Source organism: Heterodontus francisci, chromosome 3 (assembly GCF_036365525.1).
Source record: "Heterodontus francisci isolate sHetFra1 chromosome 3, sHetFra1.hap1, whole genome shotgun sequence".
Taxonomy (NCBI): domain Eukaryota; kingdom Metazoa; phylum Chordata; class Chondrichthyes; order Heterodontiformes; family Heterodontidae; genus Heterodontus; species Heterodontus francisci.
The window spans coordinates 200,576,176-200,596,609 of NC_090373.1; the positions used below are offsets into that span (position 1 = coordinate 200,576,176).

General features: G+C 45.8%; 1 protein-coding gene across 1 annotated transcript in view; it reads right to left on the minus strand.

The window, feature by feature from the left end:
- Positions 1 to 20,434, minus strand: part of LOC137367179 (dynein axonemal heavy chain 8-like) — a 2,062,041-nt gene that overhangs the window by 251,642 nt on the left and 1,789,965 nt on the right. Inside the window, exons 102-104 of the mRNA XM_068028615.1 lie at positions 12,546 to 12,651; positions 11,962 to 12,214; positions 7,700 to 7,890 (exon numbers count right to left, since the gene is read on the minus strand). Of these exons, the coding sequence (XP_067884716.1) occupies positions 7,700 to 7,890; positions 11,962 to 12,214; positions 12,546 to 12,651 (550 nt within the window). The remainder of the gene's footprint in view (positions 1 to 7,699; positions 7,891 to 11,961; positions 12,215 to 12,545; positions 12,652 to 20,434) is intronic.

A 20,434-nucleotide genomic window follows, 5' to 3' on the forward strand; every position in this document is an offset into this window, starting at 1 on the left:
TTGTAGCTGAAGATTGAGCATTCTTTAAAAGCATTTAAAGCCATAAGGAGCAGGAGCTGAGCAAGACTGGAGTGAGATATTAGCAGTGGCAGCAGAGGAGCCCTGAGACCTGGAGAAGCAGGTGCTGAGTGAGAATGGAGCAAGATATAGTAAGCAGCAGCAGAGGAGGCCCAAGATCAGGAAGAGCAGGAGTTGAATGAGATCGGAGTGGGACATAAAAAGTAGCGGCAGAGCTGGCCAGACGCCCGGAGAGGCGAGAGATGCACAAGAATGGAGCAAGATATAAAGAATGATGGCAGAGAAGGCCCGAAACCAGGAGGAGTGGGAGCTGAGTAAGAATGAATTGGGATATAAAGAGCTATGCAGAGCAGGCCCAAGACCTGGAGGAGAGGGAGTTGAGCAAGACTGGAGCAGGATATAAAGAACAGTGGCAGAGGAGGCCCAAGACCCAGAGTAGATGGAGCTGAGCAAGGACGAAGTGGGAGATAAAGAGTGACAGCAGAGCAGGCCCTAGGATCAGGATGAGTGGGAGCTGAACGAGGTGAACAGGTCCCGAGACCAGGAGGAGTGGGAGCTGAGTGAGAATGCAGCAGGATATAGTAAGTGGCGACAGAGCAGGTCCCGAGATCAGGAGCAGGAACTGAGTGAGATCTGAGCCAGAGCTGACCTAAACGGAAGCAGGATATAAGGTGGGAACAGATGGACCACGTTCAAATCAAGCTTTCGAAAAATATCAAAGTGTGATGTCACAGGAAAGCAGGTAAGTGATTGGATGGTGAATATTTGTCTTTTTTTCTTTCTAAACTAGGACATTGATTCAAACTAAGAGGGGGAAGTTAAATATTTCAATTGGGCTAAGTAAAGGAATTAATAGTAATAGTCTGAGCACAGAATAGCTTCACCTAAGTGCAGCTTTCACCAGAGTGCAAGAAAATGGGCGGCACAGTGGCTCAGTGGTTAGCACCGCAGCCTCACAGCTCCAGCGACCCGGGTTAATAAATAAAATAAATAAATAAAATTTGAGTCTGGGAATTTGAGGTGGGGTTAAGTGACGCTGCTTGATGGATAATTCGTGAAGAGGTTCAAACAAGGACTGTGGGCTAAGTTACTGTAAAAGACCTAAAGCATATAAGTAAATTCAATAAATTAAACAAGGTTATTATCTAAATTTAAAAACTAAAAGCAGATAATTGAGTGATATTTCAAAACTTGAAACCCTAGAATACATGTGACACCAGAACCACAGCAATGTGGTTTACTCTTAACTGTCCTCTGAAATGACCTGGCAAGCCACTCAGTTGTCGTGGGCAACAAAAACATTTGGGGGAATTCATGGGTATATTACATGGGGTTTTTATATTTTTCTGCAATTGATATTATAAATGGAGTTCGTATTCATTGTTCTAAAATGCACATTTTTTTAGGTCTGAATTGGGAGATGCTACCTTCATCCTTGCTCCCTCAATGGGTTGCCAGTGTCGGTATAGGCCAGCTTTGTTAAGCATCTCAGATGTGCCAGAGCATGGCGTGAAACTGGGCGCTAGGTACAGAATCAAGATAGAGAGGAGATGGCAGGCGGAATATAGTGAAGTGAGCTTTATTCCCAAACAGTGTAAGTGCGAGAACACAGCCCTGTTTTACGCCACTCAGGATAGGAAAGGGATCTAATGAGGCACCGTTATGCTGAATTGTGCCTTTCATATTGTCATGGAACAGGGCTGTGTTCTCGCACCTACACTGTTTGGAACCTTCTTCTCCCTGCTGCTTTCACATGCGTTCAAGTCTTCAGAAGAAGGAATTTTCCTCCACACAAGATCAGGTGGCAGGTTGTTCAACCTTGCCCGTCTTAGAGCGAAGACCAAAGTACGGAACGTCCTCTTCAGGGAACTTCTCTTTGCTGACAATCCTGCATTAACATCCCACACAGAAGAGTGTCTGCAGAGACTCATCGACAGGATTGTGGCTGCCTGCAACGAATTTGGCCTAATCACCAGCCTCAAGAAAACGAACATCATGGGACAGGACGTCAGAAATGCTCCATCCATCAATATCGGCGACCACGCTCTGGAAGTGGTTCAAGAGTTCACCTACCTAGGCTCAACTATCACCAGTAACCTGTCTCTAGATGCAGAAATCAACAAGCGCTTCCACTGCTTTGTCCAGACTGGCCAAGAGTGTGTGGGAAAATGGTGCACTGACACGGAACACAAAAGTCCGAGTGTATCAGGCCTGTGTCCTCAGTACCTTGCTCTATGGCAGCGAGGCCTGAACAATGTATGTCAGCCGAGAGCGACGTATCAATTCATTCCATCTTCGCTGCCTCTGGAGAATCCTTGGCATCAGGTGGCAGGACTATATCTCCAATAGAGAAGTCCTCGAGGTGGCCAACATCCCCAGCATATACACCCTACTGAGCCAGCGGTGCTAGAGATGGCTTGGCCATGTGCGCCGCATGAAAGATGGCAGGATCCCCAAAGACACATTGTACAGCGAGCTCGCCACTGGTATCAGACCCACTGGCCGTCCATGTCTCCGCTTTAAAGACATCTGCAAACGCGACATGAAGTCCTGTGACATTGATCACAAGTCATGGGAGTCAGTTGCTAGTGATCGCCAGAGCTGGCGGACAGCCATAAAGGCGGGGCTAAAGAGAGGCGAGTCAAAGAGACTTAGCAGTTGGCAGGAAAAAAGACAGAAGCGCAAGGAGAGAGCCAACAGTGTAACGGCCCCGACAACCAATTTTATCTGCAGCACCTGTGGAAGAGTCTGTCACTCTGGAATTGGCCTTTATAGCCACTCCAGGTGCTGCTCCACAAACCACTGACCATCTCCAGGCGCTTACCCATTGTCTCTCGAGACAAGGAGGCCAAAGAAAGAAGAAGGAGCTTTATTGAGTTCACTTTGAGAGGCCATCATGGCGGAAGGATCTGGGTATGTTTTGAGTCATAGGGCTGGATTTTACCTTAGGCGGACGGGAATTCGTCACCGACGTAAAAGTCAGTGGCAAACCCGCTTCCGCCTAGCCCGGGGATCTGTCCCGCAATTTACAGGTCCCCAGGCTTTAACTGTCCCGATCCACCCACTTGAAGGAGGAGGTCCCGCCTCAGTGAGCTGCAAGCCAATCAATGGGCCAGCAGCTTCGTCCCAGCAGCGCCACCGGGACTGGTGGCCACTGCTGGGACTGTAGCCCAGCCGACACCATGGAGCCGAGAGATGAGGTTAGTTGAGCTTGCCTCACCAGAGGGATCAGTCCTTCCCTGGTGAAGCTGGAGTGGTTGTTTGGGGGTAGGGGGGTATCTTGGGTCTTGGGGGTGGGTTGGGAGGCAGGGGTAGCCCTCAATCGGACACTCTGTGCCCGACTGACATGGCCCCCCCCGCCCCAAGGCATGGAATGGCCGGTAGCTATCGCTAGGCGGCCTTTCACGTCCCCGGCACACCCGCTTGCCAGGCTTGCCAGGTCGTTAAGTGGCCACTTAAGGGCCTTGATTGACCTTGGGCAGGCCATTTCCGCCCCCCCCCCCTCGCCCGACTGCTATAAAGTCGACCGGGGGCAGGGCAGGTAGGCCTCCTGGAGCCTCCCATTCAATTTTATGCCGCCCCCACACCACCAGCTGACCCGCTGCGGTGGAGTAAAATTCAGCCCATAGAGTCAGTCATGCAGCACAGGAACAGGCTCTTCAGCCCATCGTGCCTGTGCCGGCCATCAAGCCTATCTATTCTAATCCCATTTTCCAGCACTTGGCCCGTAGCCTTATATGCTATGGTGTTTCAAGTGCTCATCTAAATACTTAAATGTTTTGAGGGTTCCTGCCTCTGCCACCCCTTCAGGCAGTGTGTTCCAGATTCCAACCATCCTCTGGGTGAAAAGATGCTTCCTCAAATTCCCTCTAAACCTCCTTCCCCTTACCTTAAATCTATGCCCCCTGCACAATGATCCCTCCGCCAAGGGAAAAAGTTTCTTCCTTTCTATCCAATGAATGCCCTTCATTATTTTGTATACCTCAATCATGTCCCCCCTCAGCCTTCTCTGCTCCAAGGAAAACAACCCTAGCCTATCCAGTCTCTCCTCATAGCTGAAATGCTCCAGCCCAGGCAACATCCTGGTGAATCTCCTCTGCACCCTCTCCAGTGCAATCACATCCTTCCTATAGTGTGGCAACCAGAACTGTACACAGTACTCCAGCTGTGGCCTAACTAGTGTTTTATACAGCTCCATCATAACCTCCCTGCTCTTGTATTCTACGCCTCAGTTAATAAAGGCAAATATCCCATATGCCTTCCTAATCACCTTATCTACCTGTGCTGCTGCCTTCAGTGATCTATGGACAAGTACACCAAGGTCCCTCTGACACTCTGTACTTCTTATGGTCCTACCATCCATTGTATATTCCCTTGCCTTGTTAGTCCTCCCAAAATGCATCACCTCACACTTCTCAGGATTCCATTTGCCACTGCTCTGCACATCTTACCAGCCCATCTATACTGTCCTATAATCTAAGGCTTTCCTCCTCACTATTTACTATTAGTTAAATAAAATACAATAGAAATGGCAGGGCAGGTAATGTGTTGCAGCTGTAGCATGTGGGAACTGGTGGACACCAGTGTGATCCACAACAACCACATCTGCAGTAAGTATCTGCAGCTTGAGGAACATGGGCTCAGAATTGATGAGCTGGAGTCCAGGCTTTAGACACTGTGATGCATCAGTGAGGGAGAAAGTTAGATGGACACTTTGTTCCAGGAGTCCGTCATACCTCTTAGGTTAAATACTTCAGATTTGGTCCATGGTCAGGGACAGGCAGATGTGACTACAAATGAGGCAGATATGGGGATCCAGAAGGTAGCATTAGAGGTGCCTCAGCCCTTGCACTTAACCAATAGGTACAAGGGTCTTGCAAACTGTGTGTACGAGAGTAGGGATTGCAGGGAGGATAAGCAAACTGACCACGACATTCAACCTCAGAGTAAAAAGGAATGCAGTGGTGGTAGGGGGCAGTATAGTTAGGGTGATAAATATTGTTCTTTGCAGCCAAGAGCGTGAGTCCCAAAGGCTGTGTTGCCTGCCTGGTGCCAGGGTTAAGGACACCTTGGGGCTGGAGAGGAACATGGAGAGAAAAAATCCAGTTGTCCTGGTCCACATAGGTACCAATGACATAGTTGTGACTGAGAAAGAGGATCTACTGAGGGAGTATGAACAGCTAGGGGCTATGTTAGAAAGCAGAACCACAAAGTAGTAATCTCTGGATGACTACTTGAGCCAAGAGCATAAGGTCAATAAGATCAGTGTTGAATGTGTGGCTCAAAGATTGGTGTGGGAGAAACGGACTTCAATTCATGCAGCACTGGCACCAATACTGGGGAAAGGGGGAGCTGTTCCTTTGAATTGGACTTCACTTGAACCATGCTGGGAGCAGTGTCCTGGAGAATTGAATAACTAGGGCTGTAGCTCGGGCTTTGAAACAAATAGTTGGGAATGGGCTCAAGTGAGGAGAAATTTAGAAAGTTAAAGAGAAAAGACGTGGCAATAACACAGGGTAATGATATGGGGAATGATAATCAGAGTGTGACAGGAAGGGACAGAACAAACATAAGAGTGCAGCAGCAAATAGGGCCAGAGTAAAAACAAAAATGGTAAAAAGACAAAATTTAAAGGCTATTTATCTGAATACATGCAGCATTTGTAACAAGATAGATGAATTGATGGCACAAATAGAAATAAATGAGTATGATCTGATGGCCATTACAGTGACGTGGTTGCAAGGTGACCAAGGCTGGGAACTAGATCAGGTGCACTTGATATTTCAGAAGGATAGGAGGAAAAGGAAGTGGGGTAGCTCTGTTAATAAAGGATGAAATCAGTACAGTAGTGAAAAATGATCTTTGCTCAGAAGATTAACATGTCAAATCAGTTTAGTGGAGATAAGGAATAGCAAGGGAAAGAAGTCTATAGGCATCCTACCAATAGCTACACTGTAGGACAGAGTTTAAGTCAAGAAATGATGGGGGCTTTAGGAAAGGATCTGCAATAATTGTGTGTGATTTTAATCTTATAGATTGGACATATCAATTGGCAGCCTGAGAATGAATTCAGTGTCTTTGGGACAGTTTTTTTAGAACAATACATTGTGGGACCAACCAGGGAACGGTCTATTTTAGATATGGAAATGTGTAATGAGACAGGGAACAAAGAAAGCTGAGGGGAGATCTGATTGAAATATACAAAATTTTGAGGGGCCTGGTTAGGGTGGAGTTGAAGGGCCTATTTACCTTAGCAGAGAGATCAGTGACTAAAGGGCATAGATTTAAAGTGATTGGTGGAAAGATTAGAGGGGAGATGGGGAAACACTTTTTCACCCAGAGGGTGGTGGGGGTCTGGAACTCACTGCCTGACAGTAGAGGCAGAAACCCTCAACTCATTTAACCTCAAGTGCTGTAATCTGCAGGGCTATGGACCAAATTCTAAAAGGTGGGATTAGACTGGGCAGATCGTTTTTCGGCCGGCACAGACACGATGGGCCAAGTGGCCTCTTTCTATGATTCTTTCAATTAATGATCTCATAGTAAACGATCCTCTTAGCAAGAGTGATCATAACATGCCAGAATTTCACATTCAGTTTGAGAGTGAGAAACTTAGGTCTGAAACTAATGTCTTAAACTTAAATAGTAATGGCAATTACAAAGTTATGAAGACAGAGTTGGCTAAACTGGACTGGGGAAAATAGGTGAAAAGGTAAGATGGTAGGTCAGCTGTATCAGACATTTAAGGAGATATTTCTTAATTCACAACAAAGATAGATTCCATTCATAAAGAAAGACTGAGAAAGATGAACTGTCTGTGGCTAACTAAGGAAGCTAAGGATGGTATTAAATTGAAAGAAAAAGCATACAATGTTGCAAAGATTAACGGTAGGCCAGAATTTGGGGACATTATAGAAACTAGAGAAAATGGATTGAGAATAAAATAACAACATAAAAACAGACAGTAAGAACTTTGCAAGTATATAAAAAGGAAGCGAGTAGCTGAAGTAAACGTTGGTCATTAGAGGATGAGGCTGGGGAATTAATAATGGAAAACAAGGAAATGCAGAGACTTTGAACAACTATTTTGTATCTGTCTTCATGGTAGACAGTAAAAGCATCCCTATAACAGTAGAAAATCAGGGGGCAAAATTGCTGAGTGTATTGGAGGCAGAGAAGTGACATTCACAGCCACCACCATCTCTTTCAGCATGGCACAAACCATCTCAAATACATAATCCCTCATCTGCATATCTGTGTGGGTAAAATATCAATGTGTGCCCTTAATTGATTTATGACTTACTTAGTCCTAGCCCCCATTTCTCCTAATCCCTTTTTCTTTAAGATGCTGCAGGCCTTTAAATCCTCCCAAGCTTGTTTCCGCCACCCCTTGGCACCACTGAGCAATGGCAGGTAGGTTTTACATTAGCTGCCTGCTGACCAGTATAGAAATTAGTGGGATTTGCAACAAGCCAGCATTGGGTTACTGCAGTGCCCAGAATTTCTACTTTGCTGCACTTCTAGGAACAAAGTGTGTCAACAGGAATTTTTTAAGCTGCTGAAAAACATTCAAACAAGTTCAGTAATGTGTACATCCATTTTAAGAATGTGGAATAGAATAGTAGATTTATGATTTAATTCTCTAATTCCAGCTGAGATCTTCCTGAAGAAAATGTGGTACCTTTTATCAGGGTCTGAAATTCATTGTGCTTGATGTATCCTCGCTCAAGGTTGATCTTAAGAGGCAGCAATAAAGTGAAAAGGAACTTGTGATTTTCATAAAGACCACGTATTGAATACTTAAACACTTCATAGGTCAGGTAGTCAATAATATTGCTGATCCTCTTTGAAGCAACGGGTGATTTCTTAGATCTGCATGAAAAAAAATCAGAAAACTCTAGTGTGAAGGCCAAACTCGGGATTAGGTTCATTAAAAATGTATCATGTGTATTTCTTCACTAGCAGAATAGAAAGCTGAGCTTCAGGCTGAAACCTTCCATTTATTGGCAAAAATAACATACAGACAGTTATATAGACTTTGCAGCATAGAAACAGGCCAATCAGCCCAACTGGTCTATGCTGATATTTATACTCCACACAAGCCTCTACCCATCCCATTCCATTTAACCCTATCAGCATTGCCTTTTATTCCTTTCTCCCTCAACTACTTCAAGTTTAACAGTCTAACCATTCCTGAATTCCAACCAAAGTTTTTCCTGAATTTTTTATTGCTTTCATGACTATTTTATTTATATATGATCCATAATTTTGCATTTCCCAATAAGTAGAAACATCTCTATATCTACCCTATGAAGCTCTTTCATAATTTTAAATATCTCTATCAGGTCATCCCTCAGCCATCTGTTTGCATTACAGAAAAATGACCCAACCTGTTCAGTCTTTCCTGATGGGTATAACCTCTTAGCTCTGGTATCCTGCTTGTAAATCCTGTTTGTACCTTCTCCAGTTCCTCCATATCCTTCTTGAAATACTGAGACCAAAGGGCTGGATTTTCCATCCAGCATCGGGAACCAAACGCCCGGATCATTTCTGAATCCTGACCCCATGCTGCGTCAGAATCACTGGCAAAAGGCTATTTTGATATGCAAAGGCCCTAATGAGGCCAGAGGCAGTTTTGGTGCATAATTAGTGGGCGATACTCAAAGGCAAACAGCAGCCATGATTGGGCTTGCCATTGCCTAGCAAAATGCAGCACATAGGAGAGCAGAGGACCATCAGCCTCAAAGTCCAAGCAAGTGCCCAAATGCTCACTCATCAGGTAATTAAATAACGGGTCTTTTCAAGCGATGGCAACTTTGTGCCACCACATTAGTATCTCAGTTTGACTTTCCCTTTTCTATCAGCAGCAACAATAAATAACAGCTCCCCACTGTGCTCCCGACAGTTGTGAACTAATGTGCCCCAGATCATTCACTCTTCCCGTCCTGACCTTTGAAAATTTAATTCTGTCCCCGTTACGACAGGTGAGAAAGAGGTCTAGGGTTCCTTTTCAGCCTTCACCTAGTCTTATGGTAACAGGGTTTAATTTTAAACACACCATGTTTTTAGCTCCCCCTTGGTAAATCCTTGTTCACTACTTTCCAGTTATAAGGCAAAGAAACCAGCACAAACAGGCTTTCTTAGGTTTAAAGAAGAAAAGTTGAAATTTCTTAAACTTAAACTCTAATTCGGTTAATGCCTACTGATACATGCCGTACCTCACGCGAGCATGCATATGCGATACACACATGCAAATAGAGACAGAAAAGAGCAGAAGAAAAATAAAGTGGAAAGGTATGAGGCAATATCTGAAGAGTTGTTGTTACGGTTCTTTGAGCTCACTGTAGAGTCTTTGATTGTAGGTAGATCTTGCTTTTCGTTGGGGCCCAATATTCTTAAACTTTGTTTGCTGTAGGAGACTAGGAGACTTTTCTCTCTTGGGGTTCATGTGTCTTCAGTGGATTCAGAGGTTTGAGACAGGACCTTCTCAGTCCAGGAGCAAACAGACTTTCTGCCCAAACTGTTTTTACAAATTCAAAATACTTAGGTTGCCCAGCAGGTTAGTCATGTAGCTTGTTTGACTGTCTGTGTATTAGGCCATCTTCGCAGTCAACCTGGAATGTGAGCTCCCCGACCTTCAAAGTCTGGTGATTAAAGTCCATTGTGGGTTGAATGTGTCAGGGAATGGCTGCTTTGTCCTTCCAAACACTGTCTGTTAATATACAAATGTCTTTTCCAGTCACAGCCGATCATTTTAACAAGTCCTTTCTTCACTCCAGTAACAGTTTAAAATCAATGTTCATGACAAAATTCATGTGCCTCATTCTTGGCAGGTGGGGGCCTAGCATGACAGTCCCTTTCCAGCCCCTTAACAAGCTCTTCAACGAGTTTGGCAGCCAGTTAATTGGAAGCATGCAGGTTGCTGGCTGTCCCTCCTTTGCCCTCCCTTTGAAAATTTAAGCTCGTCATGGAGGCCATGATCTTATTAAATGGCTGAGCAGGCTCGAGGGGACAAATGGCCTACTCCTGCTCCTATTTCTTATGTTCTTATGTAGACAAGTTTTCAGGTACAGTGCACGGACTCATTTCCCAGTACAGTACACAAACTTGTTTCCTGGTACAGTGTGCGGACTTGTCTCCTGGTACACTGCATGGATCTGTTTCCCAGTACAGTGCACAGGCTCGTTTATCGGTACAGTGAGTAGACACATTTTCAGGCACAGTGTATGCACCTGTTTCCTGGTACAGTACATGCACTCATTTCCCAGTATCTTACAGTACTCAGACACGTTTCCCAGTACAGGATGTGGACTCATTTCCTAGTACAGTGTGTGCACTCATTTCCCGGTACATTGAGCAGACTTGTTTCCCGGTACAGTGCATGGACTTGTTCCCCAGTACAGTGAGTGGTTCCATTTTTCAGTATAGTGCATGGACTCATTTCCCAGTAGAGTGCCTGGACCCATTTCCTGGTACTGTGCAAGGACTCATTTTCAGGTGCAGTGAGAGAGCTCGTTTCCCAGTACAGTGCATGGACTCATTTCTCAGTACAGTGTGCTGACTTGTTTACCGGTACAGTGGACAGACTCGTTTTCCGGTACAATGCATGGACCTGTTTCCTGATATAGCACATGGACTTATTTTCAGATACAGTGCGCAGACCCATTTCCTGGTACAGTGCACAGACTCATTTCCCAATACAGCGCACAGACTCATTTCCTGGTACAGTAAGCGGACACCTTTCCCGGTACAGTGAGCGGACTGAAAACATTTGACTCCTATCTTACAAGCTATAAGGTATCCATCTCCCCTCTCTTCTTACCTATTGTTCTGACCAGGTGAAAAAGAGGTCTAGGGTTCCCTTTCAGCCTTCACCTGGTCTTACTGCAACAGGGTTTAATTTTTAAACACACCATGTTTTCAACTTCCCTTGGTGAATCCTTTTTCATCGCTTTCCAATTATAAGGCATAGAAACCAGCACAACAGGCTTTCTCAGGTTTAAAGAAGAAAAATGAAATTTTATTACACTTACACTTAAACTCTAATTCGGTTAACGCCTATGGATACATGATGCGCCCACTCTAGCATGCACACACGATACACACATGCAAATAGAGACAGACAGAAAACAGAAGAAATAAAGTAGAAAAGTTTGAAACAATATCTGAGGAGGTTTTTTGTGTTATGGTTCTTCGAGCTCACTGTAGATCTTGCTTTTCATTGGGGCCCAGGATTCTTTTTAAACCTTGTTCGCTGTAGGAGACTTTTCTCTCTTGGGGTTCATGTGTTTTCTGTGGATTTGGAGTTCCGTGAGAAAGAGATGGGAGCAGACAGGAGAGGCTGTGGCGAGCCAGCAAGGAGAGATCTTCTCAGTCCAGGAGCAAACAGACACTCTTGAGTTCAAACTGTTTGTACAAATTCAAAAATCTCAGGTTGCCCAGCAGGTTACTCATGTAACTGGCTGGTTTGACCATGTCTATTTGTGTATTCGGCCATCTTAGCAGTTAGCCTGGAAAGCGAGCTCCCCCACCTTCAACGTCTGGTGATTAAAGTCCATTGTGGGTTGAATGTGTCAGGGAATGGCTGCTTTGACCTTCCAAACACTGTCTGTTAATATACAAATGTATTTCCGGCCAAGATCTGGCAATTTTTTAAAGCAAGTCCTTTCTTCACTTCAACAACAATTTGAAATTTAATGTCCATGTGCCTCATGCTTGGCAGGTGGGGGCCTGCATGACACTGTTGACAGACCAACTATGTGTTTGCAACATTTGTATTTTTATTTCAGAGTCCCTGCATATGCAGTTTTCTAATATTCATTAATGATGCCAGACTCATACCTGCACAGATCTGGTATCAATTGATTTGGTTACTATCTGTAAACCTTTGTTTTGCAACCTACTGACTGTCAATATTTCATCTAATACTATTGATAAGCATACCTGGCCATGGAGATGTCAAATAATTTCAGAAATTGTGCAAGTGAGGTCTGGTACATCATGTTAACCATGCTCATTTCTGTGATGAGGAAGTACAGGATACTACCACGAGTGGCTGCTGGTCGGTATTCTTCCTGTGCATTGTTAATCTTTATCTCTGTCTCCGCTGCCACATGCAGCTTCTCACTAACTTCAGTTGCTGTTGACTTTGTTATCTGAAGGACTCCAATCAGAGACTCATCATCCACCAGTGAACCTGCAAAGAAGTCCATTGAGCTGATCAAGACTTCATTCCTCACAATTATAATCTTAAATTACATTTACATCACAGAAACAGCCCATACAGTTTACATGCTCCACATGAGCCTTACCTCTCAGAAGATGTACAAAACTTAGGTTGATGCAGTGTTGAGGACAACAGTGAAAGTTTTGGATCATGTATTATTTGAATGTACCAGTGTGTCTTTCCTTTCCCTTTTATATCGGCTGGTATAGATCTTGAGGAATTTTTTTCATATGAATGACTATTTGTTTCTGACTGGTGCAAAATATCAGCTTAAGCAATGGAAATATTTGAAATGGTTTACCTTTGGTGGTGCTAAGCTTGATTAGCAGGTTATTCTCCAACTCCTTCATTTTGCGTTTGTTGGCAGTGACTTCTTCTATCAATTGCACACGCTCGGCTTCCAGCTCCTACAATTATCAGAGGTTGAGGATAGTTAGAAATAATAGTTCCAAATCAGCGAGGGGAAAAGTAAAGGAAAATTTTACTTCAGGATGCAATGCCAGAACAAACATAAGCTGGTAGCAAAAGGGTAGCGGGGCAGAATTTTACACCCACCAAAAAGTGGGAACGTGATGGGGCGGTGGGAATAAAATGGAGCGGGAGGCATGGGGGGCCCTTCCCGACCCACTTTACGCAGGGCGGCAGCCGAGAAAAACGGCCCGCTGCCTCAGGCCAATCAAGTGGCCACTTATGGGCCTCCGCTTGCTGCTACGGGGATTTTATCATTGGCAGGCAGGCGGCCCAGGCCCGAGAGAAGCCGCCTGACAAAAACAGGTGGCTCTCTGATGGCCTTGGGGGGGGGCCCTCATGATCGGGCACCCTGTGCCCAACGGAGGGCTGCCCCTGCTGTCCCAACCACCCTCCGCAATCAACACACCACCACCCCCCCACCATCTCCCCAATTGACCGATCACCCCCCCCGTGAGGCAACAAAAACGTACCTGGTTCCGGGCTCCCTGAAATCTTCATCTTGAAATTGGGCTGCAGTCGCAGAAGTGTTGACCGCTCCCAATGGTGCTGCTGGGACCAAGAGCTGCCGGCCCGTGATTGGTCGGCAGTTCCATTAGGCGGGACTTCCTGCCTCAAGTGGGTGGAAGTCCCACCTCAGAGCAATTAAAGTCCGGGAACCCACAAAATGCAGGTCAAATCTCCAGGCCAGGAGGAAACGGGTTCACCACCGACTTTTCAGTCGGTGGACGGCTCCCGTCCGCCAAGGGTAAAATCCTGGCCAAGGTTTCAGTAAAGCAATATCCTTGAACAATTTAGCCAGCTGCCTTGTGCCTTGGAAACTCTGAACATTAACCATTTCTCTCATACAAAAATTTCAGAGGAAAACTGAAGGAGGAAATAAGGCAGGCAAATAGAATAAATGAAATAGATAAGTGGGTCATACAAAAGTCTTTTATATACACATAAACAGTAAAAGAGTAATCAGAGTAAGGGTACGGTCATTTAGGGAACAAAAAGGGTATCGTCTTGTGGAGGCAGATGGCATGGCTGAGGTACTAAATGAGTAATAAAAACAAGAAATGCTGGAACCACTCAGCAGGTCTGGCAGCATCTGTGAAAAGAGAAGCAGAGTTAACGTTTCGGGTCAGTGACCTTTTTTCGGAACTGACAAATATTAGAAAAGTCACAGGTTATAAGCAAGTGAGGTGGGGGTGGGGCAAGAGATAACAAAGGAGGTCTAGATTGGACCAGGCCACATAGCTGACCAAAAGGTCACGGAGCAAAGGCAAACAATATGTTAATGGTGTGTTGAAAGACAAAGCATTAGTACAGATTAGGTGTTAATACACTGAATATTGAACAGCAGCAAGTGCAAACCTGAAAAAAACAGTGGGTAAGCAAGCTGAACAAACTAAATGCAAAAAAAAATTGTAAAAAATGTAAAAAAGAATGTAAAAAAAAAAAGGAAGAAAAAATAACTAAAAATGAAAGTAAAATGGGGGGCTGTCATGCTCTGAAATGATTGAACTCAATGTTCAGTCCGGCAGGCTGTAGTGTGCCTAATCGGTAGATGAGATGCTGTTCCTCGAGCTTGCGTTGATGTTCACTGGAACACTGCAGCAATCCCAGGACAGAGATGTGAGCATGAGAGCAGGGGGGAGTGTTTTAATATCAAGCAACCGGAAGCTCAGGGTCCTGCTTGCAGACTGAGCAGAGAAGTTCCGCAAAGCGGTCACCCAGTCTGCGCTTGGTCTCCCCAATGTAGAGGAGACCACACTGTGAGCAGCGAATACAGTATACTACATTGAAAGAAATACAAGTAAATCGCTGCTTCACCTGAAAGGAGTGTTTGGGGCCTGGGATAGTGAGGAGACAGGAGGTAAATGGGCAGGTATTACACCTCCTGCGATTGCAGGGGAAGGTGCCATGGGACGGGGACGATGTGGTGAGGGTAATGGAGGAGTGGACGAGGGTGTCACGGAGGGAACGATTCCTTCGGAATGCTGACAGGGGAAGGGAGGGGAAGATGCGACTGGTAGTGGCATCACGCTGGAGGTGGCGGAAATGGCGGAGGATGATCCTTTGGATATGGAGGCTGATGGGGTGAAAAGTGAGGACGAGGGGAACCCTGTCACGGTTCTGGGAGGGAGGGGAAGGGGTGAGGGTAGAGGTACGGGGAATGGGCCGGACACGGTTGAGGGCCCTGTCAACCACAGTGGGGGCGAATCCTCGGTTCAGGAAAAAGGAGGTCATATCAGAAGCACCGTCATGGAAGGTAGCATCATCAGAGCAGATGCGTCGGAGACGGAGAAACTGGGAGAATGGAATGGAGTCCTTACAGGAGACTGGGTGTGAAGAAGTGTAGTCGAGGTAGCTGTGGGAGTCGGTGGGCTTATAATGGATATTAGTAGACAACCTATCCCCAGAGATGGAGACAGAGAAGTCGAGGAAGGGAAGGGAAGTGTCAGAGATGGACCATGTAAAGGTGAGAGAAGAGTGGAAATTGGAAGCAAAGTTGATAAAGTTTTCCAGTTCGGGGCGGGAGCAGGAAACAGCACCGATACAGTCATCAATGTACCGGAAAAAGAGTTGGGGGAGGGGGCCTGAGTATGACTGGAACAAAGAATGCTCGACATATCCCACAAAAAGACAGGCATAACTAGGACCCATGCGGGTACCCACAGCGACACCTTTTACTTGAAGGACGTGCGTGGAGTTGAAGGGGAAGTTGTTCAATGTGAGAATAACAGGCGGAGGAGGGTGGTGGTGGATGGGGACTGGTTGGGCCTCTGTTCCAGGAAGAAGCGGAGAGCCCTCAAACCATCCTGGTGGGGGATGGAGGTGTAGAGCGATTGGACGTCCATAGTGAAGAGGAGGCGGTTGGGACAAGGAAACTGGAAATTGTCAAAATGACGTAGGGCGTCAGAAGAGTCACGGATGTAGGTGGGAAGAGACTGGACCAGCGGAGAAAAGATAGAGTCTAGATAGGAAGAAATAAGTTCAGTGGGGCAACAGCAGGCTGACACAATGGGTCTGCCAGGACAGTCCCGTTTGTGGATTTTGGGAAGGAGGTAGAAGCGGGCTGTCCGGGGTTGTGGGACTATGAGGTTGGAAGCTGTAGAGGGAAGATCTCCAGAGGAGATGAGGTCAGTGACAGTCCTTTGGATGGTGGCTTGATGTTCGGTAGTGGGGTCATGGTCCAGAGGGAGGTAGGAAGAAGTGTCCGTGAGTTGGCGTTGAGCTTCTGCAAGGAAGAGGTCGGTACGCCATATGACAACAGCACCACCCTTGTCTGCAGGTTTGATGACCATGTCGGGTCATCAATGAGTACCTTGTACTAAATGAGTACCTTGCATTTGTCTACAATATCACAATGAACAAGGAGATTTCAGATGAAATGAAACTTTTTTTTTATTCATTCACAGGAAGTGGGCATCATTGGTCAGGCCAGCATTTATTGCCCATCCCTAATTGCCCTTGAGAAGGTGGTGCTGAGCTGCCTTCTTGAACCGCTGCAGTCCATGTGAGATAGGTACACCCACAGTGCTGTTGGGAAGGGAGTTCCAGGATTTTGACCCAGCAATAGTGAAGGAACGACGATATAGTTCCAAGTCAGGATGCTGTGTGACTTGGACGGGAATGTCGTAAACAGTGAGGAGGATAGCGACAGAATTCGGACGAACATAAACATTTTTTATTCGTTCATGGGATGTGGGCATCACTGTCTAGGCAAGCATTTATTATCTATTCCGAAGTGCCCTTGAGAAGGTGATGGTGTGCTTCCTCCTTGAACCGTTGCAGTCCTTGGGGTGTAGGTACACCAACAGTGCTGTTAGGAAGAGAGTGCCAGGATTTTGACCCAGCGACAGTGAAGGAACGCCGATATAGTTTCAAGTCAGGATGTTGTGTGGCTTGGAGGGGAAATTGCAGGTGATGATGTTCCCATACATCTGCTGCCCCTGTCCTTCTAGGTGGTAGAGGTCATGGGTGTGGAAGGTTCTGTCAAAGGAGCCTTGGTGAGTTCCTGCAGTGCATCTTGTATATGCTACACACTGCTACCACTGTACGTCGGTGGTGAAGGAAGTGAATGTTCAAGGTGGTGGATGGGGTGCCAATCATGCGGGCTGCTTTGTCCTTTTTGGTGTTGAGGTTCTTGAGTATTGTTGGAGCTGCACCCATCCAGTCAAGTGGAGAGTGTTCTATTACACTCTTGACTTTTGTCTTGGAGATGGTGGACAGGCAGTGGGGAGACCGGAGGTAAGTTACTCACCACAGAATTCCTAACCTCTGACCTGTTCTTGTAGCCACAGCATTTATGTGGTTGTTCTAATTCAGTTTCTGTTCAATGGTGACCCCCAAGATGTTGAGAATGGGGGATTCAGCGATGGTAATGCCAATGAACATCAAGGGGAGCTTGTTAGATTCGCACTTGTTTGAGATGGTCACTGCCTGGCACTTGCCACTTATCAGCCCAAGCCTGGATGTTGTCCAGGTCTTGCTGTCTCTAGACACGGGTTGCTTCAGTATCTGCGGAGTCACGAATGCTGCTGAACATTGTGCAATCATCAGCAAACATCCCCACATCTGACCTTATGATATAGGGAAGGTCATTGATGAAGCAGCTGAAATGGTTGGGCCTAGAACACTACCCTGAGGAACTCCTGCAGTGAAGTCCTGGGACTGAGATGATTGACCTCCAACAACTACAACCATCTTCCTTTGTGCGAGGTATGACTCCAACCTGCGGAGAGCTTTCCCCCTGATTCCCATTGACTCCAGTTTTGCTAGGGCTCCTTGATGCCAAACTCAGGCTGACACAAGGCATATGGAATTTAATGTGGAGAAAGGTAAAGTGATTAATTTTGATAGAAAAATGAGGAGAGGTAACATAAACTAAATGGTAAAACTTTAAAAGCAGATACTGGAACACAAAGAGTAGCTAAAGTAAATATTGATTCCTTGGAAGCAGGGACAGGAGCTATTTTCATGGGGAATGAGGAAATGGCAGAGGCATTTTTGAACAAATATTTTGTGTCTGTCTTCACAGTGGAAGACACAAGTTCCATACCAGAAATAGGAGTGACCGAGGGGCTAAAAAGATCCAGGAAATAAAAGAAATTCATATCAGCAGAGAAAAAGTAGCGGAGGGCAGAGTTCCGGACCGGTAAGTATAAAAAACTTACCTCGGGGAGTCGTGGCCTACATCCATGAAGAAGACTCGGAGGGCGGAGTTCCGGAGCGTAAGTATAAAAAACCTTACCTCTGGTAAAAAAAAAACTGAAAAAAACCCTAAAAGGAACTGAGGAAGTGACATCACAGGAAAGCTGTGACCTGATTGGCTGGCAGGGAATTTGTACTGAATTTGAAAATAAAACATTGAAAAAAATTGATTAAAACCCTAATTAACTAATTAATAAGTAGAGTAACTAAATCAGAGGGAGGAGATTACTGTATTTACTTAGCATTTAATATTTATAGTAGAAATCTAGCATTGGGGACCACATAGTTCATTGCAACATAATCTAGTCAGGATTTAATAAGTATTTATTTATTTTAAATTAATTTATTAATTAGTGTTAGAAAGAGGGGTAAAGTGCTTCACCTGTGAGATGTGGGAGGTCCGTGATGCTTTCAGCGTTCCGGACGACTACATCTGCAGGAAGTGTACCCAGTTGCAGCTCCTCAAAGACCGCATGGATCGGTTGGAGCAGCAACTGGATGCACTTTGGAGCATGCAGGTGGCAGAAAGCATCATAGACAGGAGTTTTAGAGAAGTGGTTACACCCAAGGTGCAGGCAGATAGATGGGTGACCGCTAGAAGGGCAGGAATCCCCTGTTGCTATCCCCCTCTCTAACAAGTATACCGTTTTGGATATTGTTTGGGGGGGATGGCCGATCAGGGAAAAATAACAGCAGCAGCCAGAGCAGTGGCACCACGGCTGGCACTGTTGTTCAGCAGGGAGGGACAAAGTGCAGAAGAGCAATAGTTATAGGAGACTCCAGGAAGGTATGTTGCTTCCCTGGTGCCAGGGTCAAGGATGTCACTGAACGGACAGTGGGCATTCTGAAGGGGGCGGGTGAACAGCCTGAGGTTGTGGTACCAACGACATAGGCAGGAAGAGTGACGAGGTCCTGCAGAGGGAGTTTAGGGAGTTAGGTAGAAAGTTAAAAGACAGGACGTCTGGGGTTGTAATCTTGGGATTACTCCCTGTGCCACATGCCAGTGAGGCTAGAAATAGGAAGATAGTGCAGCTAAACACGTGGCTGAACAGCTGGTGTAGGAGGGAGGGTTTCAGATATCTGGATCATTGGGATCTCTTCAGGGACAGGTGGGACCTGTACAAGAAGGACGGGTTGCGTCTAAACTGGAGGGGCACAAATATCCTGGCTGCAAGGTTTGCTAGCGTCACTCAGGAGGGTTTAAACTAGTGTGGCAGGGGGGTGGGAACCAGAGCAGTAGGACAGCAGGTGATATAAATGAGGGGGAACTAGTAAATAAGGCCAGGAAGATGAAGAGGAAGAGCAGGCAGGGAGAAGTTGCTGAGCACAGCGGGACTGGTGGTCTGAAGTGCATTTGTTTCAATGCAAGAAGTATAACAGGAAAGGAAGATGAACTTAGAGCTTGGATTAGTACTTGGAACGATGATGTTGTTGCTATTACAGAAACTTGGTTGAGGGAAGGACAGGATTGGCAGCTAAATATTCCGGGATTTAGAAGCTTCAGGCAGGATAGAGGGGGATGTAAAAGGGGTGGGGGAGTTGCATTACTTGTTAAGGAGAATATCACAGCTGTACTGCGGGAGGACACCTCAGAGAGGTCATGCAGCGAGGCAATATGGGTGGAGCTCAGGAATAGGCAGGGTGCAGTCACGATGTTGGGGGTTTACTACAGGCCTCCCAACAGCCAGCGGGAGGTAGAGGAGCAGATATGTAGACAGATTTTGGAAAGATGTAAAGGTAACAGGGTTGTAGTGGTGGGTGATTTTAACTTCCCCTATATTGACTGGGACTCACTTCGTGCTAGGGGCATAGATGGGGCAAAATTTGTAAGGAGCATCCAGGAGGGCTTCTTGAAACAATATGTAGATAGTCCAACTAGGGATGGGGCCATTCTGGACCTAGTATTGGGGAATGAGCCCAGCCAGGTGGTCGAAGTTTCAGTAGGGGAGCATTTCGGGAACAGTGACCATAATTCCATAAGTTTTAAGGTACTTGTGGATAAGGATAAGAGTAGTCCTCGGGTGAAGGTGCTAAATTGGGGGAAGGCTAATTATAACAATATTAGGCAGGAACTGAAGAATTTAGATTGGAGGCGGCTGTTTGAGGGTAAATCAACATCTGCCATGTGGGAGTCTTTCAAACGTCAGTTGATTTGAATCCAGGACCAGCATGTTCCTGTGAGGAAGGAGGATAAGTTTGGCAAGTTTCAGGAACCTTAGATAAAGCGGGATATTGTGAGCCTAGTCAAAAAGAAAAAGGAAGCATTCGTAAGAGCTGGAAGGCTGGGAACAGACGAAGCCCTTGAGGAATATAAAGACAGTAGGAAGGAACTTAAGCAAGGAATCAGGAGGGCTAAAAGTGGTCATGAAAAGTCATTGGCAAACAGGATTAAGGAAAATCCCAAGGCTTTTTATACGTATATAAAGAGCAAGAGGGTAACCAGGGGAAGGGTTGGCCCACTCAAGGACAGAAGAGGGAATCTATGTGTGGAGCCAGAGGAAATGGACGAGGTACTAAATG